Source organism: Lynx canadensis, chromosome D1 (assembly GCF_007474595.2).
Source record: "Lynx canadensis isolate LIC74 chromosome D1, mLynCan4.pri.v2, whole genome shotgun sequence".
Lineage (NCBI taxonomy): Eukaryota > Metazoa > Chordata > Mammalia > Carnivora > Felidae > Lynx > Lynx canadensis.
The window spans coordinates 59245036-59265435 of NC_044312.2; the positions used below are offsets into that span (position 1 = coordinate 59245036).

General features: G+C 50.5%; 1 protein-coding gene across 7 annotated transcripts in view; it reads left to right on the top strand.

Moving 5' to 3' along the window:
• Positions 1–20400, top strand: part of ARAP1 (ArfGAP with RhoGAP domain, ankyrin repeat and PH domain 1) — a 66710-nt gene that overhangs the window by 18423 nt on the left and 27887 nt on the right. For all 7 annotated transcript variants that reach the window (XM_030331945.2, XM_030331951.2, XM_030331952.2 and 4 more), the window contains exons 3-5: positions 6483–7034; positions 19306–19475; positions 20072–20139. In XM_030331945.2, the coding sequence (XP_030187805.1) occupies positions 6526–7034; positions 19306–19475; positions 20072–20139 (747 nt within the window). In that variant the 5' untranslated portion in view covers positions 6483–6525. The remainder of the gene's footprint in view (positions 1–6482; positions 7035–19305; positions 19476–20071; positions 20140–20400) is intronic.

Genomic DNA, 20400 nt, shown 5'->3' on the forward strand with positions numbered 1-20400 from the left:
TTTTAAATAACTCACATAGTTCAAGGGCACCTGGGTGACTCAGTCAGTTAGTTAAGCGTCCAACTCTTGGTTTCGGCTCAGGTCGTGATCTCACAGTTCGTGAGTTCAAGCCCCACATTGGGCTCTGTGCTAACAGTGTGGGATTCTCTCTCTGCCTCTTTCTCTCTGCCCCTCCCCTGCTCGCTCTCTCTCTCTCTCTCTCTCTCTCTCAAAATAAATGAATAAACTTTAAAAAAAAAAAAAGAACTCACATAGTTCAAAACATAGTTAATAGATAAAGATGTAGAATGAAAATACTTCCTCCCACCAGGGGTGGGTTCCCAGGGAAACTGATGGAGCCTGAGCTTCAGGCTCCTTCTGAGGCCCAGGAGGGGCCCAGGCAGTGTGTGCATGTGATCATGTGGTTTGGGAAATTTTTACAAAAGTAAGATATTCCAATTAAATTTTTTAAAAAGCTGAGATATGATTTACGTACAACATTGTATTAGTTTTCAGATGTACAACATAATGATTTGATATTTGTATATATTATAAAAAAGTAAGATATTCTGATACTCTTTTTTTTAAGTTTATTTATTTTGAGAGAGAGAGAGCACACGATCAGGGGAGCAGCAGAGGGAAAGGGAGTGAGAGAATCCCAAGCAGTTTCTTTGCTATCAGCATAGAGCCTGACAACGCAGGGCTTGATCTTACAAATTATGAGATCGTGACCCGAGCCTAAACCAAGAGTCGGAGCTTTAACTGACTGAGCCACCTGGGTGCCCCTGATATTCTTTTTCTTTTAAAAATAAATTTTTTTTAATGTTTATTTATTTTTGCGAGGTGGGGGCGGGGCAGAGAGAGGGAGACACAGAATCTGAAGCAGGCTCCAGGCTCCAGGCTCCAGGCTCCAAGCTGTCAGCACAGAGCCCGATGTGAGGCTTGAACTCGTGAACTGTGAGATTATGACCTGAGCTGAAGTCGAAGACTTAACTGACTAAGCCACCCAGGCTCCCACCTGATAGTCTTTCTTATTTTTTAAATTAATTAATTAGTTAATTTTTAAATTTACATCGAAGTTAGTTGCATATATTGCCAACAGTGATTTCAGGAGTAGATTCCTTAATGCCACCTACCCATTTAGCCCATCCCCCCACCCACAACACCTCCAGCAACCCTCTGTTTGTTCTCCATATTTAAGAGTCTCTTCTGTTTTGTCCCCTTCCCTGTTTTTTATTAGTTTTGCTCCCCTTCTTTTATGTTCATCTGTTTTGTATCTTAAATTCCTCATATGAGTGAAGTCAGATGATATTTGTCTTTCTCTGACTAATTTCGCTTAGCATAATACCCTCTAGTTCCATCCACGTAGTTGCAAATGGCAAGATTTCATACGTTTGATAGCCAAGTAATACTCCATTATATATATATATATATATATATATATATATATATATATACCACATCTTTATCCATTCATCCATCAATGGACATTTGGGCTCTTTCCATACTTTGGCTATTGTTGATAGTGCTGCTATAAACATTGGGGTGCATGTGCCCCTTCAAAACAGCACACCTGTATCCCTTGGATAAATACCTACCAGTGCAATTGCTGGGTCGTAGGGTAGTTCTATTTTCAATTTTTTGAGGCATCTCCATCCTGTTTTCCAGAGTGGCTGCACCAGTTTGCATTCCCACCAACAGTGCAAAAGAGATCCTTTGTCTCTGCATCCTCAACAACATCTGTTTTTGCCTGAGTTGTTAATGTTAGCCATTCTGACTGTTGTGAGGTGGTATCTCAGTGTGGTTTTGATTTGTATTTCCCTGATGATGAGTGATGTTGAGCATTTTTTTGTGTGTCAGTAGGCCATCTGGATGTCTTCTTTGGAGAAGTGTCTATTCATGTCTTTTGCCTATTTCTTAACTGGATTGTTTTTTGGGTGTTGAGTTTGATAAGTTCTTTATTGATTTTGGATACTAACCCTTTATCTGATGTTACTTGCAAATATCTTCTCCCATTCCATTGGTTGCCTTTTAGTTTTGCTGATTGTTTCCCTCAGATATTTTCTTTTTTTTTTTTTAAACATTTCTTTTTTTTTTTAATTTTTTTTAACGTTTATTATTTTTGAGACAGAGACAGAGCATGAACGGGGAGGGTCAGAGAGAGGGAGACACAGAATCTGAAACAGGCTCTAGGCTCTGAGCTGTCAGCACAGAGCCCGACGCGGGGCTCGAACTCACGGACCGTGAGATCATGACCTGAGCCGAAGTTGGCCGCTTAACCGACTGAGCCACCCAGGCGCCCCTCAGATATTTTCTTAAAGATGGAATTGAACATGTGACAGCATCCGACCCCTTGAAGTCTGGCTCTGTGTCTGCTCCCTTCCATCCCCTCAGCCCTCAGTTTTCCTCCTTAGAGGCAACGTCACCTTGTCTCTGATGTATCTTTTCAGAAATAGTTTATGCATTTACCAACACCATGTATTAATCTATCGTCTTTGGTTTGTTTTTTTCTACATAAAGGCAGAATGTTCTATATACTGTTCTGCACCTTTTTTTTTTTTAATGTTTATTTATTTTTGAGAGAGAGAGACCAGAGTGTGAGTGGGGGAGGAGCAGAGAGAGAGGGAGACACAGAATCTGAAGCAGGCTCCAGGCTCCGAGCTGTCAGCACAGAGCCCGATGCAGGGCTCAAACTCATGGACCACAAGATCATGACCTGAACTGAAGTCGGACACTTACCGACTGAGCCACCCAGATGCCCCCTCCTTTTAAAAAAAAGTTTTTTTTAATGTTTATTTATTTTTGAGACGGTTCTGCACCTTTCTTTAGTCACTTAACAACATACCTGGGAGGTCATCCCATATCAACATGTATGTACTGAGTTTCCTCATTTTGTTAATTGAGGTTGCTCAGTGTTCTATATGACCATCCTATAATTTAGTTAACCATTCCCTGATTAGTGGGTATTTTGGTTATTTCCAACCTTTTGTTATTATACACGTCACTGTTGCCAGTCACCTAGGAAGACTACAGGATAAGTGTCTAGGGGTGGCTGGAACAAAGAACAGAAGGACTTGGTGTTTTCATAGCTATTGTGGCATTAATTGCCCTTCTCAGAGGCACTCCCACCAGCCAGGCAGGAGAATGCCTCACCCTGTCACCACGTCGTGTGGGGAGGTTAAGTTCCTTTTCATATGTTTAGGAACCACTTATATTTTCCTTTCTGTGAATTTCTCTCTTCATATTTTTTGCCCTTTTTTCTGTTAGGTCATTGGCCAGCTTTTAAAAAATGTTTATCTACTTATTTTTGAGAGAGAGGAGAGGCAGAGAGAGAGAGAGAATCCCAGTCAGGCTCCATACTGTCAGCACAGAGCCCGACTTGAGGCTAGAACTCATGAACCATGAGACCATGCATGACCTAAGCTGAAAATCAAGTTGGACCTGTTTCTTATTTCTAGGTGCTTTTCAGTTTTTAGGAAAATTAGTCCTGTGTTTGGGATATGAGAGGCAGATGTACCCTGAGTTGTCATTTATCTTTTGGCTTTGTTTCTAGTGCATTAAAAAAAAAACTTTTTTAAATGTTTATTTAGTTTTGAGAGAGAGAGAGAGAGTGAGCAAGAGAGAGAGAGATCAAGCACGAGCAGCGGAGAGGCAGAGAGAGAGGGAGACAGAGAATCGAAGTGGGCTCCATACTCTGAGCTGTCAGCACAGAGCCCAATGCAGGGCTTGAACTTCTGAACCCCAAGATCATGATCTGAGCTGAAGTCAGACACTTAACTGATTGAGCCACCCCAGTGGCCCTGTTTCTGGTGCGTTTTAATTTGTGGGAATGTTTGATTTTTATATACTTCAGTATTTTACTCTTTTATCTTTCTGGGTTTATATCCTTTCTAAAAGGCTTTTGCGTCTCTGAGATGATATTTTAAATCCTTTCATAGTTTTATTTTTTATAACGAAATATTTGATCTAAATTTATCCTGTTGTAAGGTGTGAGATAGGGGTCTTTGTTTCTAGATTGTTCCACAACTGTCCCAACAACTTAATAATCCATCTTTTCAGTACTAATTTGAGATGTTACTTTTATTGTACACTAAGTTATTATATGCATTTGGGTCTGTTTTTAAGCTTTCTCTTCTCTCTCTCTCTCTCTCTCTCTTTATTTATTTATTTAGAGAAAGAGCTTGTGCAGGAGAAGGGCAGAGAGAGAGAGGGAGAGAGAGAATCCCAAGCAGGCTCTGCACTGTCAGCACAGAGCCAGACATGGGGCTCAATCCCATGAACCATGAGATCATGACCTGAGCCAAAATCAAGAGTCAGACGCTTAACTGACTGAGCCACCCAAGCACCTCGGAACTTTTTGTTCTGTTTAATTCATCTGTATGTTCACATGCTGGTAACATGTACTGTTTTAATTACTAAGTCTTTATATGTTTTAATATGTGGTGAAGCTGGTTCTCACTCTCTACCCTTTTTTACCCTCCACCCCCTGCCTCCGGAAATTTCCTGGCTCTTCCTGCTTGTTTGCTTTTCCACATGAATTTTCAAATCCACTTGTCTGGCTCCCCTTCCCTTCCCGCCCCCCCCCCCGCCCCACTACATAGGTTGTGTGTATATTTAATAGGATTGTGCATATTTATAAATTAACTGAGAGAGAATTAGTATCTTTATGATGCCTTCTGCTTGGCAGCATACTGTGTCTTTCCATTTGTCCAGGTCTCTTCTTTTTGACTCTTTCTACAGATCCCACACATTTCTTATTACGTTTCTTCCTGTGACTTAAGTTCTGTGATGCTATCGTAAATGAGGCTTTTCATCCTGGTCTCTAGCTGGTTGTGGCCTATAAATATTAATTCTGTTATATGAGTTTTGAATCCAGCTCACTTACTAATTCTCTTATTGCTTGTAATAGTTTCTTAGTTAACCTTCATGGGTTTTCCAACTAAAAATTTATATAATTGGTAATCAATAGATAGTCTCTTCCTGCCCAATTTTTATACTTCTTGTTTATTTTTGTTGCCTAGAACTTTCAAAACAATGTGAATAATAACAATGATGATGATGATGATGATGATGAATAATCATTGAGCACCTGGGTGGCTCAGTCAGTTGAGCATCTGACTCTTGATTTTGGCTCAGGTCGTGATCCCAGGGTCATGATCTCATGGGTCAGGGAGCCCCACATCGGGCTCCACATTGAGCGTGGAGCCTTCCTGAGATTCTCTTTCTCCCTCTACCCCTCTCCCTGGCTCATGTGCTGTCTTTCTCTAAAATAAAATTTAAAAAAAATTAAAAAATAGGGGTGTCTGGATGGCTTAGTGGTTAAGCGTCTGACTTCAGCTTAGGTCATGATCTCGCAGTTTGTGAGTTCAAGCCCCTCATCGGGCTCTGTGCTGACAGCTCAGAGCCTGGAGCCTGCTTTGGATTCTGTGTCTCCCTCTCTCTCTCTGTCCCTCCCCCCGCTCAAAAGTAAATAAACATTAAAAAAATTTTTTAAATAAAAAAATAAATCCTTCTCCTCCTTCTCCTCCTCCTCATCATCATGAAATGGATATCCTTATTTCATTCCTGACTTTAATGGAAATTTTGCCATTGTTTTCCCATTAAGCAAGGGGCTGATTTTTTAGTTTAAGGGAGTATCAGTCTGTTTCTGTTTTAGTAAGTACACTGGATGTTGGCTTTTATCATATGCTTCTTTAGTATCTGTGGAGATGATCTGATGACTTTTCTCTTTTGATTTGTCAGTCTTCTCTCTGTATCATCTATCTCTTGACTCTTGCCAGGCCAGGAGCTCTTGAGTGCAGGGATGGGACCTGAGTCCCTATTGCCTTGTGTGAGGCTATCTCAAATGAACAAATGAATGGATGGTTCTTTCCTCTACATTAACCCCCTTGGTAGTGGGAAGGGTAACACATTCACAGGGCCAGGACCCCAGCTATGTGGTGCTGGTGTGACTTACCCCCTGGAGCGTTCTGCTTCTTCCAGGGACATGTAGGTGGGGTGAAGTTCAGTCCCTAGACTGGGCCTGCAGGGGGACCAGCGGTGGTATCACTCAATCCCACCCATACTTGCTAAGCCCCTGGGCCTGGCCTTCAGCTGGAGACTGGTACCTCAGAAGGAACTGGGCCCTTGCCTGGGTCCTGCAGGGGGCAGTGGCGGGTGTGTGTGCTAGACGCAGCCATTGGCTAGCCTTGCGGCAGTGGCCCAGGCTGTGGATGGGGCTCAGGGGTGCTACCAACTCTGGTTCCTGGAGGGCTTCCTGGAAGAGATGTGAGCTGGCCACTAGGAGGCCACGGGGGTGCGGGTGGCAGGTTTCAGACAGAGAGAAAAGCCTATGTGTTCAGGGACCTGGCAGTATCTGGCCTTGCCTGGCACATGGGGCACAAGGGAGACAGCTCAAGGACAGTGCCCGACCCCATGGCGTGGGAGAGCCACAGAGGGTTGCTAATCGGGGAGCTGTGGCTGGGCAGCCTTGTCTCTTACTTGTGCCCATCTGTCTCTTCCAGGTCCGGACAGGGCCCTGCTGGCTGGCCTCTGCTGGCAGGAACCATGGCAGAGGCCAGGGATGCAGCACTGTCCGTGGCTGAGTGGTTGCGGGCACTCCACCTGGAGCAGTACACTGGGCTCTTTGAGCAGCATGGACTGGTATGGGCCACCGAGTGCCAAGGCCTCAGTGACGCCCGCCTGGTGGACATGGGCATGCTGCTCCCTGGTCACCGCCGCCGCATCCTGGCTGGCCTGCTCCGTGCCCACACGCCCCCAAGCCCTGCACCCCGCCCTACCCCCCGGCCCGTGCCCATGAAGCGTCATGTCTTCCGCTCACCGCCTGTGCCTGCCGCTCCACCGGAGCCACTGCCCACGGCCGGAGAGGACGAGGGGCTACCCACCGCCCCACCCATCCCACCCCGGAGGAGTTGCCTTCCGCCTGCCTGCTTCTCCACCCCATCCGCAGCAGCCCCAGACCCTGTGCTGCCCCCGCTGCCTGCCAAGCGGCATCTGGCAGAGTTCAACGTTCCGCCTGTGCCCCCCCGCACTGGGACCCCCCGCCAGCTGGTGAGGTGAGTAGATGCCATCCCTGGTGGGAGGAACATGGGTGGAGGATCCTGGAAAGTGGAGAGGGAGTTTGTGGCCTTTGGCAGTAGGGTAAGAAAGGCACCTCGGTGGAGGGAACAGCATGTATAAAGCTCAGAGGGGGGAAGCACTATCCTGGGGCACTCTGAGCAGACTGGGACTAAACTGTTGGGTGAGTGTGGGTGAGGCTGTGGATGGCATTGGTGGGAGATTCTGTGAAGGCTAGTGGGAAGCCAGAAAGGTTTCAAGCGGAGTGATCGGATGAAAGCTGGATCGGATGGATGACTGGTGGAGGAGGAGGCTGGGTGACCATTGAGAGGGCTCAGGCCCCCAGGAGAGGCCCCCACTTGGGCTGTGCTAACAGGGTGGAGAGAGAAGTAGGCAGATGGAATGAGAAATTGGCCCTGGAATGGACGGGGCTTGGGAACGGCCTAGACATTAGCAGAGAGGGTATGGGGAGCCACATGGCATCCAGGTTTCCATCTTGGGTGGATAGTGGTGCCATCCCTGATCTGGGGATCCAGGGACAGAAGTGTACCCAGGGAAGAAGTCTCGGGTTCAGTTTGGGGCTTGGGGAGTATGAGGCCCTGGGAGGTGGGAGTACCTTCCGAGTCAGGAGGTAGCATGTGGAGGACACAGTCTAGGATGATGAGCTGCTGTTGGGGGAGCAGAACTGGCCAGGGCCTGGTGCTGTGCTCCTGTCTCCCTCTCCACACTGCTCCTGCCACATGTCCCCACATCCTGGGGATACTTCTCAGGCCACAACCTATTGGCCCTCCCTCCTCAGAATTTTTCCCCGTCTCCTGGCTCCTGGTACTCCTTGTTTCCTTGAGTTTCCTCCCACTTCTATGGATGTTCCATTTTAACCTCCTTCACAGATGCCCTCCCTGCCATTTGCTGGGGTGCCCAGCTGGGAGGGAGGATCCCCAGCTAGTGCTGGATATATCTTTGGGGGGTGAAATGGAGATTACTGCAGTACTTGGACCAAGTCAGCCTAATCTGGGAACACTTCTTGGAGGAGAAAGGGATGTGCAGAGAGAGGTCTCTTGGTCCCTATGTTGGGCACTGTGCTGGCTGCCTCATTTCCATGATCTTGTTGCTCAAGCCTTCTGGGGGATTTTTGTCTTGTTTTCAAGCAGAGAAACTGAGGCTCAGAGAAGGGAGAGAAGCACTAGCTGGATCCATGCCAAGTGCATGCTCAGGGAGCCCCTGTGGGGAGAGTCTGGAAAGTTTTCACCACACAGAGAGGGGAATTAAGTAAGGGGGCCTTGAAGGCCCAGCCATGGCCGTGGTGTTTTGAGGTTTGATTGGTGGAAGCACAAAAAGGGTTTGTGCCTTTCCTGAATTCACACAACTGGGGACCATACTCCGGTCCCCTAGGAGCCTGGCTCACTGTTTAGATTGGGGTTTCCTGGCACCATTGTGCCCTCTGGTGGCCATTCTGATGCATGCATGAGCCGTTTCTATTTCTTTTAATTCCATCAACAGGATGGGGAGTGGTAGGGGGGAGAGAGAATATGTGTGTGTGTGTCTATTTCTGTTTGTCCATCTGTCTCTGGGGGTGGGAGAAGGTGAACAAGGACAGAAGACAGAGCCCTGTCCATACAACAAGGACAGAAGACAGAGCTCTGTCCATTGGGAATTCTCAAGGTCTGAGGAGGCAAACCCCTCATTGAGGGAGTGGAGGCCTGGATTCCTGTTTCGGAGTCAGAATACCTAGGGGCAGGCCTAGCTAGCTGTGTGACTGATTAGCAGCTGCCCCTCTGGGCCTGTTTCTCCATCAGGTGCCCTCCTTGGCCTCCATAGTCCTCCTGGTACTAACATCTGCATTCAGGAGACTTGGCAGGATAGAGCAAGCATCCTGTCTATGCCCCAGGGTACCAGCCTCCACCTCAGAGCCTTAGTCTGAACTTAGTCACTTAGCCAACCTACCGGGGAGGCCAGGCTGCCATGCTCAGGAATCTGGCCCCTTGTTTTTGTTTTTGCTTTTTTCTTTTAATGTTTATTTGTTTTTTTTTAGAGACAGACAGAGTGTGAGCAGAGGAGGGGCAGAGAGAGAGGGAGACACAGAATCTGAAGCAGGCTCCAGGCTCTGAGCCATCAGTACAGGGGGCTTTTTCTTAAAGTAGAGTGTGATGGGAGGTGAGCTGCCAAGCCTGGCTTCCTTGTCCTGGGGTCTTTGACATTTGGAACAGTCAGTCAACATCTGCAGGTCCTAGCACTCTGACTTCCAGGGTGTACAAAATCTTTAAAGCCAAGTGGTAGAAAAACTCACTGCAGATGGAACTTCATGTATGTGTAACAGGTGAAGGCTGGGCAGGGAGGAGACCAGGATGCAGCCTGATTGGCTATCCCTCACAGCCCCTCCCTATGGACCCTGGGCTCCACAGTGCACACTGGAAGGCTCTTCAACCTGGCCTGCTCCTGCCCCCTTTGCAGGAGTCCCTTCTTCCTGATATGGCCTTTGGGTCCTTGCTTACACCCTTTAGTAACGGGGTTCTCACTCTCTGAATCTTAAGACCTTTTACACCGATTCACGTGGTGACTGAGCGAGCATTTCTGCCTGGCTCCAGGCCATCACCTGCCTCCCCGGTGGAATTTGGGAACTATCTGCTGTGTGTGCATGTGTGTCCTCTTGAGATAGTGACTCCACGTGAGGGCATGCCTAGCCGGTTGGTATGCGTGCACCGATAGGTGTGCATGTTTGTGCAAGCTGTCAAGGTAGTCACGTGTCTGTGTATTTATGTGTCTGCGCACGTTTTAAGGGAGGCCATTTGTGATCCTGAGATGTACATGCAAGTGGGCATTTATATGATTTCCGTGGTTACTTGCGGTGGTGTGTGTGTGAGTTTATCCGGGCCCATGTGCACACGTACCTGTGCCCGTGTGTGCTGGCACAGTGGGGACACCAACAGCATGAGTCCATTTGTGAGTGCACGTGCTGTGTGTTCTTTGCGTAGCGCCAGGGGTGAGCCAATGTGTGTACACATGCTGCAAAGCCCACTAGGGTCAGCTCTGTTAGGGCCAAGATTCTTGTTGATTTTGTTTAGTGCTGAATCCCTAACACCTGGGACAGTGCCAGGTGCCTAATAGACACTCCAAAAGTATTTGTTGTGTGCGTGAATCGATGACGACTGTATGCATTTCTGCACTGCCCAGTGCTGAGCATGTGTGCTACCCATGCTGACGCAGCACCCAAAGAGTGCCCTCAGCACACACCGGACAGTAGACCATAGGGTTAAAGGGCCCCGCGCTCACGCCCCAAATCCCTTCCTACTATGCAACCTGTGTCACACCCGGACATCTTAGAAAGGCAGAGGCCTTCGAGGAGGCAGGCAGAAAATGAGCCGACCCAACTGGGTCAGGATTCTCAGAACCAGGCTCACCGTTCTGCCTGGCCTGGGAGGACCCCACTTCACCCCTCACGGGGTCCGCACCCCTGCCATTATTTAAGCTTGTAATAGGGAACTTGCCGATGAGTCCGGAGATGATGAGAAACGCCCAGAGTCACATGGCCCAGCAGAGTGGAAGCCAATGGTCAGACCCTGCCTCCTGGGCCGGGGCCCAGTCTACTCAGCTTCAAGTATCATAGATGTGGACCCTCTGAGCCTGCTTCCAAGTGGCAGAGGGGTCATTTCTGGGCCAGGTGTTCCAGGGTCACTCCACAGAGCCCCTCTCAGATTGCTCTGGGCCTCAGTTTCCTCCTCCAATACCTAGATGTCTGGAGATACCTTTAAAGAGGAAGTATTTGCCCAGAGGGGGCAGCTGCCAGCTGGAATCACACTGCAAGGCCTCCCACCTGTGCCCTTAACTGCTCTGCAGCCCAGCCAATCCCTTGTCTTCCTGAAGGCTGATCACTTGTTGCTGGGGCAGAACTTGCTCCCTTCAAAGAGCCTCTTTCCCAGCCTCTCTGGGCCTCCTTGTGGGGGTGGGGAAGGAGCAGCCAAGTCCAGAGCTTCCTGAGTGTCTACTCTGTAAGGCCCTGCTTGCCAGCACTGGGGTGGTTTGTCCCATTCCAACTTGGGATGGGGGGGCAGGCTGGAGGCGGGGAGGAAGTGTCTGCCCCAGGGGATTCTGGGTGACTTTTCTCTTTCTCAGTGTTTTCAGGAAGTGTGTATTGGCCGGGGCTGCAGGGGGTGGGGGAGGAGGAGAGCAGGAAGCCACGGGAGACTAGAGCTAGATGTACACACACACACACACATACACACACACACACACACTCTCACTCACTCCCAGACAGATCCAGTTTTACTCAGAAACACTCTCAGATAAGTGATCACAGCCACTCAGAGCCGTACCTGGACCCAGACACGGCCTCAGACACACCCAGGGAACAGGGGCCTGGCTTTCTGCTAGACCAGCCCTGGTCAGACGAGCTGCCTGGTCAGGCACACAGCACTCTCTCAAGCCGGAGCTGTGGGAGTCCTCTGGCCCAGGACCCAATGGACATCTGAAGGTGAGAAAGGGGAAGCTTTGAGCTGGGCTGTTGGCGGGGGTGGTGGGGAGAGGCACCTTCAGAGGGTCTGGGAAGGCAGGAATCCCTGTCTGTCTGTCTGTCACCTCTGGACAGAGTTTTCTGTGGTACTCCTGCCCCCCTCCCTTTTTTGCTGTCAGAATTTTCTCTCTTCTTTCACTTTCTCCACATCTTCTGTTTTTCTCTTGCCCTCTCTTTTTTTCCCCTTCTCTTTTCCTTCTCTCTGCCCTGGGCTTTTCAGGCCTCTCGTCTTCCCATAAGCCTGTCTCCTGGGCCCACTGGGAGCCCATGGTACCTGAGAGACTGCCCGTCTGTGGGTGTCTACCCTTCAGGGACCTGGTGCTGGCCTCCTCAGTTCTGGCTTCTTTCAGTGTCAGGTTCAAGGGTATTGTGGCTCTGGGAAGCTCCTACCTGAACCCCTTTGCCCTCCCACTGAGTTCAGGATAATAGGGAGGCCAACTGAAGGCTAGCACTTAGTTGATGTGGTTCCTACCCCTCTTCCCCAGGGCAAACAGTGTGGTGGGTGCCTATGTTGTTGGGGGCTGGGCTGACCTCTCCCCCCAGTTGCTGTGGACCCCTAATGAACTCAACAACCCTGTGCTTAGATCAGTGGGGACATAGAGATGCCTCTAACCAGGTCCTGTCTGTGCACCCAGCCTGCCCTATGCCCTTGGCTCATCTTTCCACAGTGTTCAGCAGACGCCTACCTGCACCTTCTCCTCCTGCTAAGACAGCCCTGGGTGGGACACTCAGGATGGGGGGATGAGCTCAACACAGTCATGAGCTCCCTCAGGGATAAACCTCCTCACCCTGCTGCCCTCAGTAAACAGCACAGGGCCAGACCTGGGAAGCATGATTAGCTGCCACAGGAGGGCCGGGCCTCTGTCTCCTCCTGCCCACTACAGCAGGGCTTGCCTTCGGGAAAGCTCAGTGTAGGCCTGGTGGTAGGCATTCCATGAAGGACCCAACAAGCTGTGTGAGCTTAGAGGAGGGAGCAGTTGAGTAGACCTCCTGGAGGCATGTCCTGGGTACAGTGGAGCTGATGATCTGGATCATTGTGGGGATTAAATGCAAAAGCCTCCCAGAAGAGTGCTTAGTACATACTGGGTACTTAGTAAGTGGTAGCTGTTGTTCCAGGAAAAAGTGCTAAGAGCTGAATGAAGCCTTGGTTGCAAGGGTGGATGCCAGGTTAATTGGGTGCTGCTCTATGGAGGGGTAGGGGAGCTTCTGACCTTCTCTAGTGATCAGGAAGTGAGTGGGGTGGTGGTCATTCAGTCATCAATACATACCCTCTGAAAACCCCCTGTGTTGAGTGGTGTCATGATGTGGAGGGAGATTGGCCTGCCTGAGAGGGCTCACAGCATGTGCAGAGGCTGAGAGGCATTGTGCAGACACTAACCGAGTGAAAGCCCAGCAAGGGCCCTCCATGTTGTGATCTGGGCAGAAGTAAGAGAACAGAAGCAGGGGAATGCTGGAGGGGTTGACCTTTGGGTCTCATAATGGAGAAGGAAGGACAGGGGCAGCCACCGAGGAAGCAAGAAGCACAGGACTGAGGCCTGAGCCCTCATAGCCAGGGCACAAATGAGGAAGTGGGCAGCTGGGAAGTTTTGCCCCCATGGGGAGGGGAGTCAGGGTAAGAGATGGATGTGTTCAGGTCATTGGGCCTCATCCCACGTCTCAGTCCTGCTGGCGAGAGTCCAGGGATTGAGATTGGGCTAGGTCCCTCCAAGGCCTGTGCGACACTTTAGGGGGAAGGTCTTGAATCCAAGACAGGGTGTAGGCCTGGGTCCTTGGTCCTCTGAGGTCAGTTCAGTGAAATGAATGTTGATAGACACAGCTATACTGAGTGGAAGTATGGAGGGTGGAGGAGCCCCAAAGAGGCCCCAGCCCAGCCTGGAGCATGAGAGGAGGCACAAAGTGGAGGGGGAGGATGTACAATTTGGACAGGGAAGGGTGTTCCAGGTGGAAGGAACAACGTATGCAAAGGCCTGGAAGTATGCATTTATGGAATGCAGCTCAGGTAAGCATGGCTGAAATGTGAGCAGGGGATGAGTTCAAGGCCAGCCTGAGATATGTAGGGTGCCTCACTCTGTTGGTCCATCTGCCCTTGTGGTGAAGCCTGGTTCCTTTGGCCAGAGATTGATGTAGACAGAAAGATATGAAGGGAGAGCCAGGGGCCACCCTAGGGGAGGAGGCCATGAAGCAGGTTCCTGGCCCAGCCTGTGCTGTCTGAGCCTCTTTCATCACAGCCAGGGTGAAAAAGTTGTGCTGATGACCCATGGTCATGACTCTTCTTACTGAATTGTCAGTAAGCCTGGAAGCAGATCAGAGAGGAAACTGAGGATCAGAGCTATAGTCAGCTGCTTTGTGAAGTCAGAAACTGATGTGTAGTCAAGCTGGGATTTGAGTGTGTTCAGCCTGGTTCCAAAGCTCTGCCTCCTTTTTTTTTTTTTTTTTTAATGTTTTTGTTTTTGAGAGGGGGAGGGGCAGAGAGAGAGGGAGACAGAATCTGAAGGAGGCTCTAGGCTCTGAACTGACAGCACAGAGCCCGACGTGGGGCTCGAACTCACGGACCATGAGATCATGACCCGAGCTGAAGTCAGATACTCAACCGACTGAGCCACCCAGGCGCCCTCCAAAGCTCTGCCTCTTAGCTAGACAGACCACATATCTCATTTTGCCTGGGACAGGCCCTGTTTATACCTGTTGTTCTGACATAGTTACTAACAGTGCCTCTTTTAACTGTCAGAAGTGTTCTGGTTTATACGATTAATTATGTGGTTACCCTACTCTTACCCATTCTGACATGGGACCCTCACATGTCCCCTAACCCCCAGGTTTAAGGTCAGCTGTGTGTATTTGCCCCAATCCAATAAAACAAACCTCAGGCTGTGATCCTGGGGTGGATCAGCCTCTGCCCCGTCCAGGAGTCGCCTGGTCTTGCTATGGGCATAGTGAGTAGAGCAGATGTGTCCATATGTCACTTGGATAGAGGAAAAAGGGACTGAAGGAGCAGGGGAGCCAGGGCTGGGGGGCAGGTGGAGGCCCCCTAGAGGACAGGCCCATTGAGCTGTACTTTTAGGGACACACAGGCTTTCCATGGGCTGAGATGATAGAGGGTAGTGTGGAGAAAGCAAGCAGTGTAAGCAAAGGTTTGGAGGGGGGTGCCACTGAGCATGTGCTCATGTTTGGGGCTCAGGGTTGGGGCCAGTCTTCTGATCTGTTGGATCAGAGGTCAACAGGAAACATCCCAGCTGGACCTCAGCTGTAGATTGGAGCTGAGGCCGCTCTTAGGGTTATAGGCACTGACGTCCAGGACTCCAACTGGGGTGGGGGCACTTTGTGGGCACTATCCTTTCCTCTGGGGTTTTCCCACATGCTGTGCCTTCCGGATACCACTTCTCCTTTCCTGGCCTGGCCCTGACTCAGCATGGCCCTGTCCCCTGTGGTAGGCAGGCAGAGGTCAGCCAGGAAGGTTCCTGGAAGAGGATGATAGAATGAGGCCTGGAGGTCCATGGAAGAGGGGGTGGGGTCCCCTTGCTCCCACTTGCTTGGCACATAGCCATTTTCCTACAAAGACTGTACTAGGAGAGGAGCCCTTTGCACTGTTCCCCTCTCCCTTCTTGCCATGGTCACAATGACCGTCAGAGTTATGATCACATTTCCTCTTGGATGGCAGCTCCAGAGCTGCCTAGATGCTGAGTTGGGGTGGTCAGTGTAAGGAGGTGAGCCTCAGAGAAGCACTCAGATCCTGGCTGTGGCCTCATTCGACACCGTGGTTGAGTTTGCAGGCTCTGGTGCCAGACTGCCTGGGTGCAAATCCCAGCTGTGGGATCCGGGACAAGTTAACTTTGTGTCTCTGTGCCTCAGTTTCCTCATCTGTAAATTTGGGATAACAGTAGGCCATACTTTATAGAGCCCTTGTGATGAGTAAATGAAGACAACAGAGAATAATGCACGCACAGAAAACTAATAAGAATTAATGAACCCAGGTCTTCATTTATTTATTAATCCCTGCTGAGTGCTGGGCACGCCATAGTGAAGAAGGTAGGTGTGGCACCTGCCTCAGGGAACTCACATGCTTCAGATGGGCGGGTCCCTCGCAGACGATCAGGACGGTGATGGGGGGCACCTGGGGTCCAGGGATGGGAGGGCCATTGCTTCTTCAGCTCTGAGGATGCTCTGTTGCCACCTTCCCCTCAGTGCTGGCTCTCAGTCCTGGGGAGGGTGTCAGTCCAGGGAACCACTCAGCCCTTCTTGGCATTGGAGGGGCACAGCCTGACCCCACTTCCCCAGGGCCAGCCTGACTGGCACTGACCTGACAGCTTGGAGTTTTACTCTCAGCTCATCACAGGCCAGGCCCCCAAGGGCTCCTTCTTCCTGGAGTCTGGCAGGCTGGGTGTGATAGATTGCTTTGCCTGTCAGGAAGCCTCTGAGGACATTGCACCTGACCAGCTGGGGGTCATGCCCTTGGACCTGTGGGTACTTACTCAGTCTCTAGGTCTTCATTCACCGTTTCATTTGCTTTTCTCTCAACTGTAATGGCAACCTATCCACTTACCTATCTGTCACCACCCACCTGTCCATTCAGCCATTTACTTGTCTTGTCATCCATCCACCTGCTCATGTGTCCACTCACCCACCCACCCACCCAACATGCTCTTGTTGTTGACTCAGCCAGTTCTTGCACTGGGCTGTGGAGATAAAGAATCAAGTCTGATGCTGCCCCTGGCCTAAAGACACTCAGGGTCAAGTAGGGGAGACAGTCCAGTGCAGTGTTCACCAGGGGGTCTTCTTAGGCCCAGCTAAACATTCAGGCTCTCATGAGCACCACTTGGCATCAGATTCCCTGAGAAGCATTTAAGACGAAACAGCTGGCCACCAGGGTAGTGGTGGGCCTTCCTCTGCTGTGGGGTCCTTGTGGCAATCAGTTCACACAGCTGTCCAGGAGCCATTCTCCGTGGCCCCCCAGGAGAGGTGGGGGACTGAGACGACAGGTAGGTGTGAGAGCCACCCTGGCTTAGAAACCTCTTGATTCAAGAGTCCAGTATTCCATCTAACGACCCCACAGGTGTGGTTTCGGGTTCCTACATGGGTTGTGCCAGTGACAAGCCACCACGTTCAGGGAAGCCCAAAGCTCCAGCTCCTCCACCGGGTTGAGAGCCACTTACAATTTCTCCCCGTCTAGGTGCAGTGCCTCGCTCAGGCCACTTTTGTCCAAGGCAACGTTGCCAAGGAACGTGGCTGACATACCACCTTCAGCAGGTTTCTAGGGGAGCAGTGTGAGAAAGCGAGCCGAAGGTCAGATTCTCTCAAAGAAAGGAAAGGAGTTCACTCCTTCTTTACCTACACGTGGGGAGGAGACCATTAGACTACAGGGTAATATGGAAACAGCCATGTATCTTAGGAGGCCCATAGACTGCGGAGTCAGGGTTCGGGTCCTGGCATAGTATAAATGCCTGGCACAAAGGAGGAAGATACTTTAAAAAATGTTATGTGGAATCATTCGTCTGAAGCTTGTCACAGAGGGGGAGATGGGCAGGGTCTGGGGGAGTGTGGAAGAGGGGTCAGGAAAGGCATTCAGAGAAGCAGAACTTGAGTTTGGAGATAAAGGATGAATGGATGTTCTCTGGTCAGAGACCAGGGGGAAGGGATTCCTGGAGGAGGCAACAGCAGGAACAAAGGCCTGGCATCATGGTCACGCCCCAGCTCTTGCTTGCTTTTGCGATAAACGCACACTGCCAATCACTGCCAGGAATGTTGGGGCAATAACCAGGCTGAAAATAACCAGTGAGACAATTGCCCACCCACTCTGATGTTCCTCCTTGGCCCCTGCCAGACACTGGCAGAGAGAGTGGGTGGGGCCAGGCCTCTAGGGCTAAATCCCTTGTTCCAGCTGTGGGGGCACAAAACACGCCTTGTCTTGGTTAATTCTCCAAACACCCTGCCAGGTCGGTGATATAGTCCCCCCTCTACAGAAGAAGAAACTGAGTCTCAGAGGGGCTAGGTGCTTGCTCTTGGACACATAGGAACTAAGACTGAGTCAAGGTTCAAACTCACATCTGATGCCAAAGCCAGGAGATACTCAGGAGACACTTAGCCTGTAGGGAGCAGTGTGATCTGTGCTGAGACAGATACACAGAGCACTGAGGCTGTGGGAGCTCAGGGGGCCCTGAACCCGGCCTTGGAGTTGGGGAAGGGTTTCTGGGGGAGTGATAGCAGAGATGAGGAGCTGGTGTGCAAGAGGAGTGCGGTAAGGACATAACAAGAGATGGCAGGGATGTGTAGAAGAAGGAACCCTCGTGCACTGTTGGTGGAAAGGCAAATTGGTGGAGCCACTGTGGGAAACAGTAAAGAGGTTCCTCAAAAAATGAAAAATAGAACTACTATATAATCCAGTAATTCCACTATTGGGTGTTTACCCACAGGAAATGAAAAGACTAATTCAAAAAGTGTATGCAGCCCGATGTTTATTGTAGCATTTTTTTAAATTGTTTTTTTTAATGTTTATTTATTTTTGGGACAGAGAGAGACAGAGCATGAACAGGGGAGGGGCAGAGAGAGAGGGAGACACAGAATCGGAAACAGGCTCCAGGCTCCGAGCCATCAGCCCAGAGCCTGACGCGGGGCTCGAACTCACGGACCGCGAGATCGTGACCTGGCTGAAGTCGGACGCCCAACCGACTGCGCCACCCAGGCGCCCCTATTGTAGCATTATTTACAATAGCCAAGATACAGAAGCAACCTCAGTGTCCATTGATAGGTGAATGGGTAAAGAAGAGGTGGTCTATATATACAATGGAACATTACTCTGCCATAAAGAGAATGAGATTGTGCGCCACGTGCAACAACGTGGATGGACCTAGAGGCTACACTGCTAAGTGAGACAAGTCAGAGAAAGACAAATACCGTATGATTTCACTCATACGGAATTTAAGAAACAAATAACAAAAAAAGGAGACAAAAAACCCAGATGCTTAAATACAGAGAACAAACTGATGGTTACCAGAGGGGAGGTGGGCGGGTGGGGGGGGTGAAATGGGTGAAGGGGATCAGGAGTGATCACCTGGGATGAGCACTGAGTACTGTATAGGATTGTTGAATCTCTGTATCGTACACCTGAAACTAATATGACACTTTGTGTTAACTATATTGGAATTAAGTCTGGTGGGATCAGGTGAATTTGAGGGGTCTGAGGCACCCAGGAGGTGGACACGTTTGCATCCATGTCTGGGGCAAGGGAGAAGGTAGTCTTGAGCCAGGGACCCCTAAGACTCAGGGCCTTACGACTTGGTTTCTGAGGCTCTGGTCTCTGCCCTTGGCTTAGATGTCCATTTTGATCCTGAACCCATCCACTCACCAACACATGCCTTCTTATCCTTAAAAGCTCAAGTCAAGCATCACTTCCTCCAGTCTTCCCTGACTCCATAGGCTAGGATGCAGCCCACTCTGGACTGCTAGATTGGAGACGCTGTGGGTACATGTGGCTAAAAGCTAGAGCTTTGGGGATAGGTGACCGGATCACAGCAATGCAGGGGCAACTTATACATGCCAAAGAAGGTGCCTGCCTCCTTTAGGCTTGGGGAGCTTGGAGGTTTGCAGGCAGGGGAGTGAGGTGAGGAGGGCTCCCGTCTGAGTGTGTGGAATGAATGAGCTTTGCTACAGCCCAGGTGAGCTGGGAGTTCAGTGGGTTTGAGGCCTGGCTCTGTCACATAGTGATGCCAGCCCAGTGACTCCCCTGCCTGGAGCTAACCCCTGGTGCCGAACTTTTGGTCTGTTCCCAGCCTTCCCTCCAGGGAGGAGGAGTTACTGTCATCACCACCATCATCCCCTCCCCAGCCAGCGCCTGAGGAGCCCCCAGCCACCTTCCCCCGAGTGCCTCCACAGCCCCCGTCTCCACCTCCCAGCCCCCCGGAGATCCCCCCGAAGCCTCTTCGCCTGCCCCCAGAGTTCGGTGAGTGCAATAGCCAGGCATGAGGTTCCTGGTGGGTAGCCTGGGATCAGGGCCCCTTGGGAGTCTGCAAGGATGCAAGGATCAAACTCTACTGGGCTCCGCCACCAACACAGTGTGGCCCTGGACAGGTGAGCACCATTCTCTTCATCCTCAAAATGGAAACGGCACCCACCTATCTGACCTACTGACTGTTAAGTGCACGTGGCAAACTTTTTGAATTGCCCTTGGTTTAAAGTCTAGGGCTATTTTCCATGGTTGTTGATGGTTTGCTTTTCAACTTGGAGTGTCCATTTTTCTCGATTCTTGATTCTTGTTACTTTTTTAGCCTTTTTAAACAGTCCTTGCCTCTGACCCCTAAACTTACCCCTATTCAGACCTCCTTGTGGTGGCCTGGCCTCTCCTTTGAGGCTGTCCTATGATGCCGTGAGTGTATAAATAGCATTTCCTGTCCCCTGTGCCTATTTTTGAAAGCTGGGCTGGGGTGAGGGGTAGGGGTCTTTTTAGGCTAAGGGTGACCTTTGTGAAGCCAGGCCAGGGTACCCAGGAGGGGAGGCTAGTCTGAGTCTCTTCCCACCCCCACCCCTCTCTCTCCTCAGATGACTCTGACTATGATGAGCCTCCAGAGGAGGGGCCAGCGGCCCCAGCTGGCGTGATGACCAAGAAGGTGGGGCAAGTGGTGGTTAGGGTTTGGGCTGCCTGTCAGAGTGGAGGGTGGGCTGCCCAGCTGCCTCTCGGACCCTGGGGACCACCTGATAGAGAAAGGGGAGCCAGTTCCCAGGATGTTTCCTTCCCCCTTCGTTGTCTTGGTTGTCTTGCCACGCAGGGCTTGAGGGTAGAGCATAGCACCTGAGCTCCCTGCCAGGGATCTGGGGGCTCTTGTTTGAGCCCCAGCTCCAGTCTTCAGCTACATCTGGATGGCTATGTG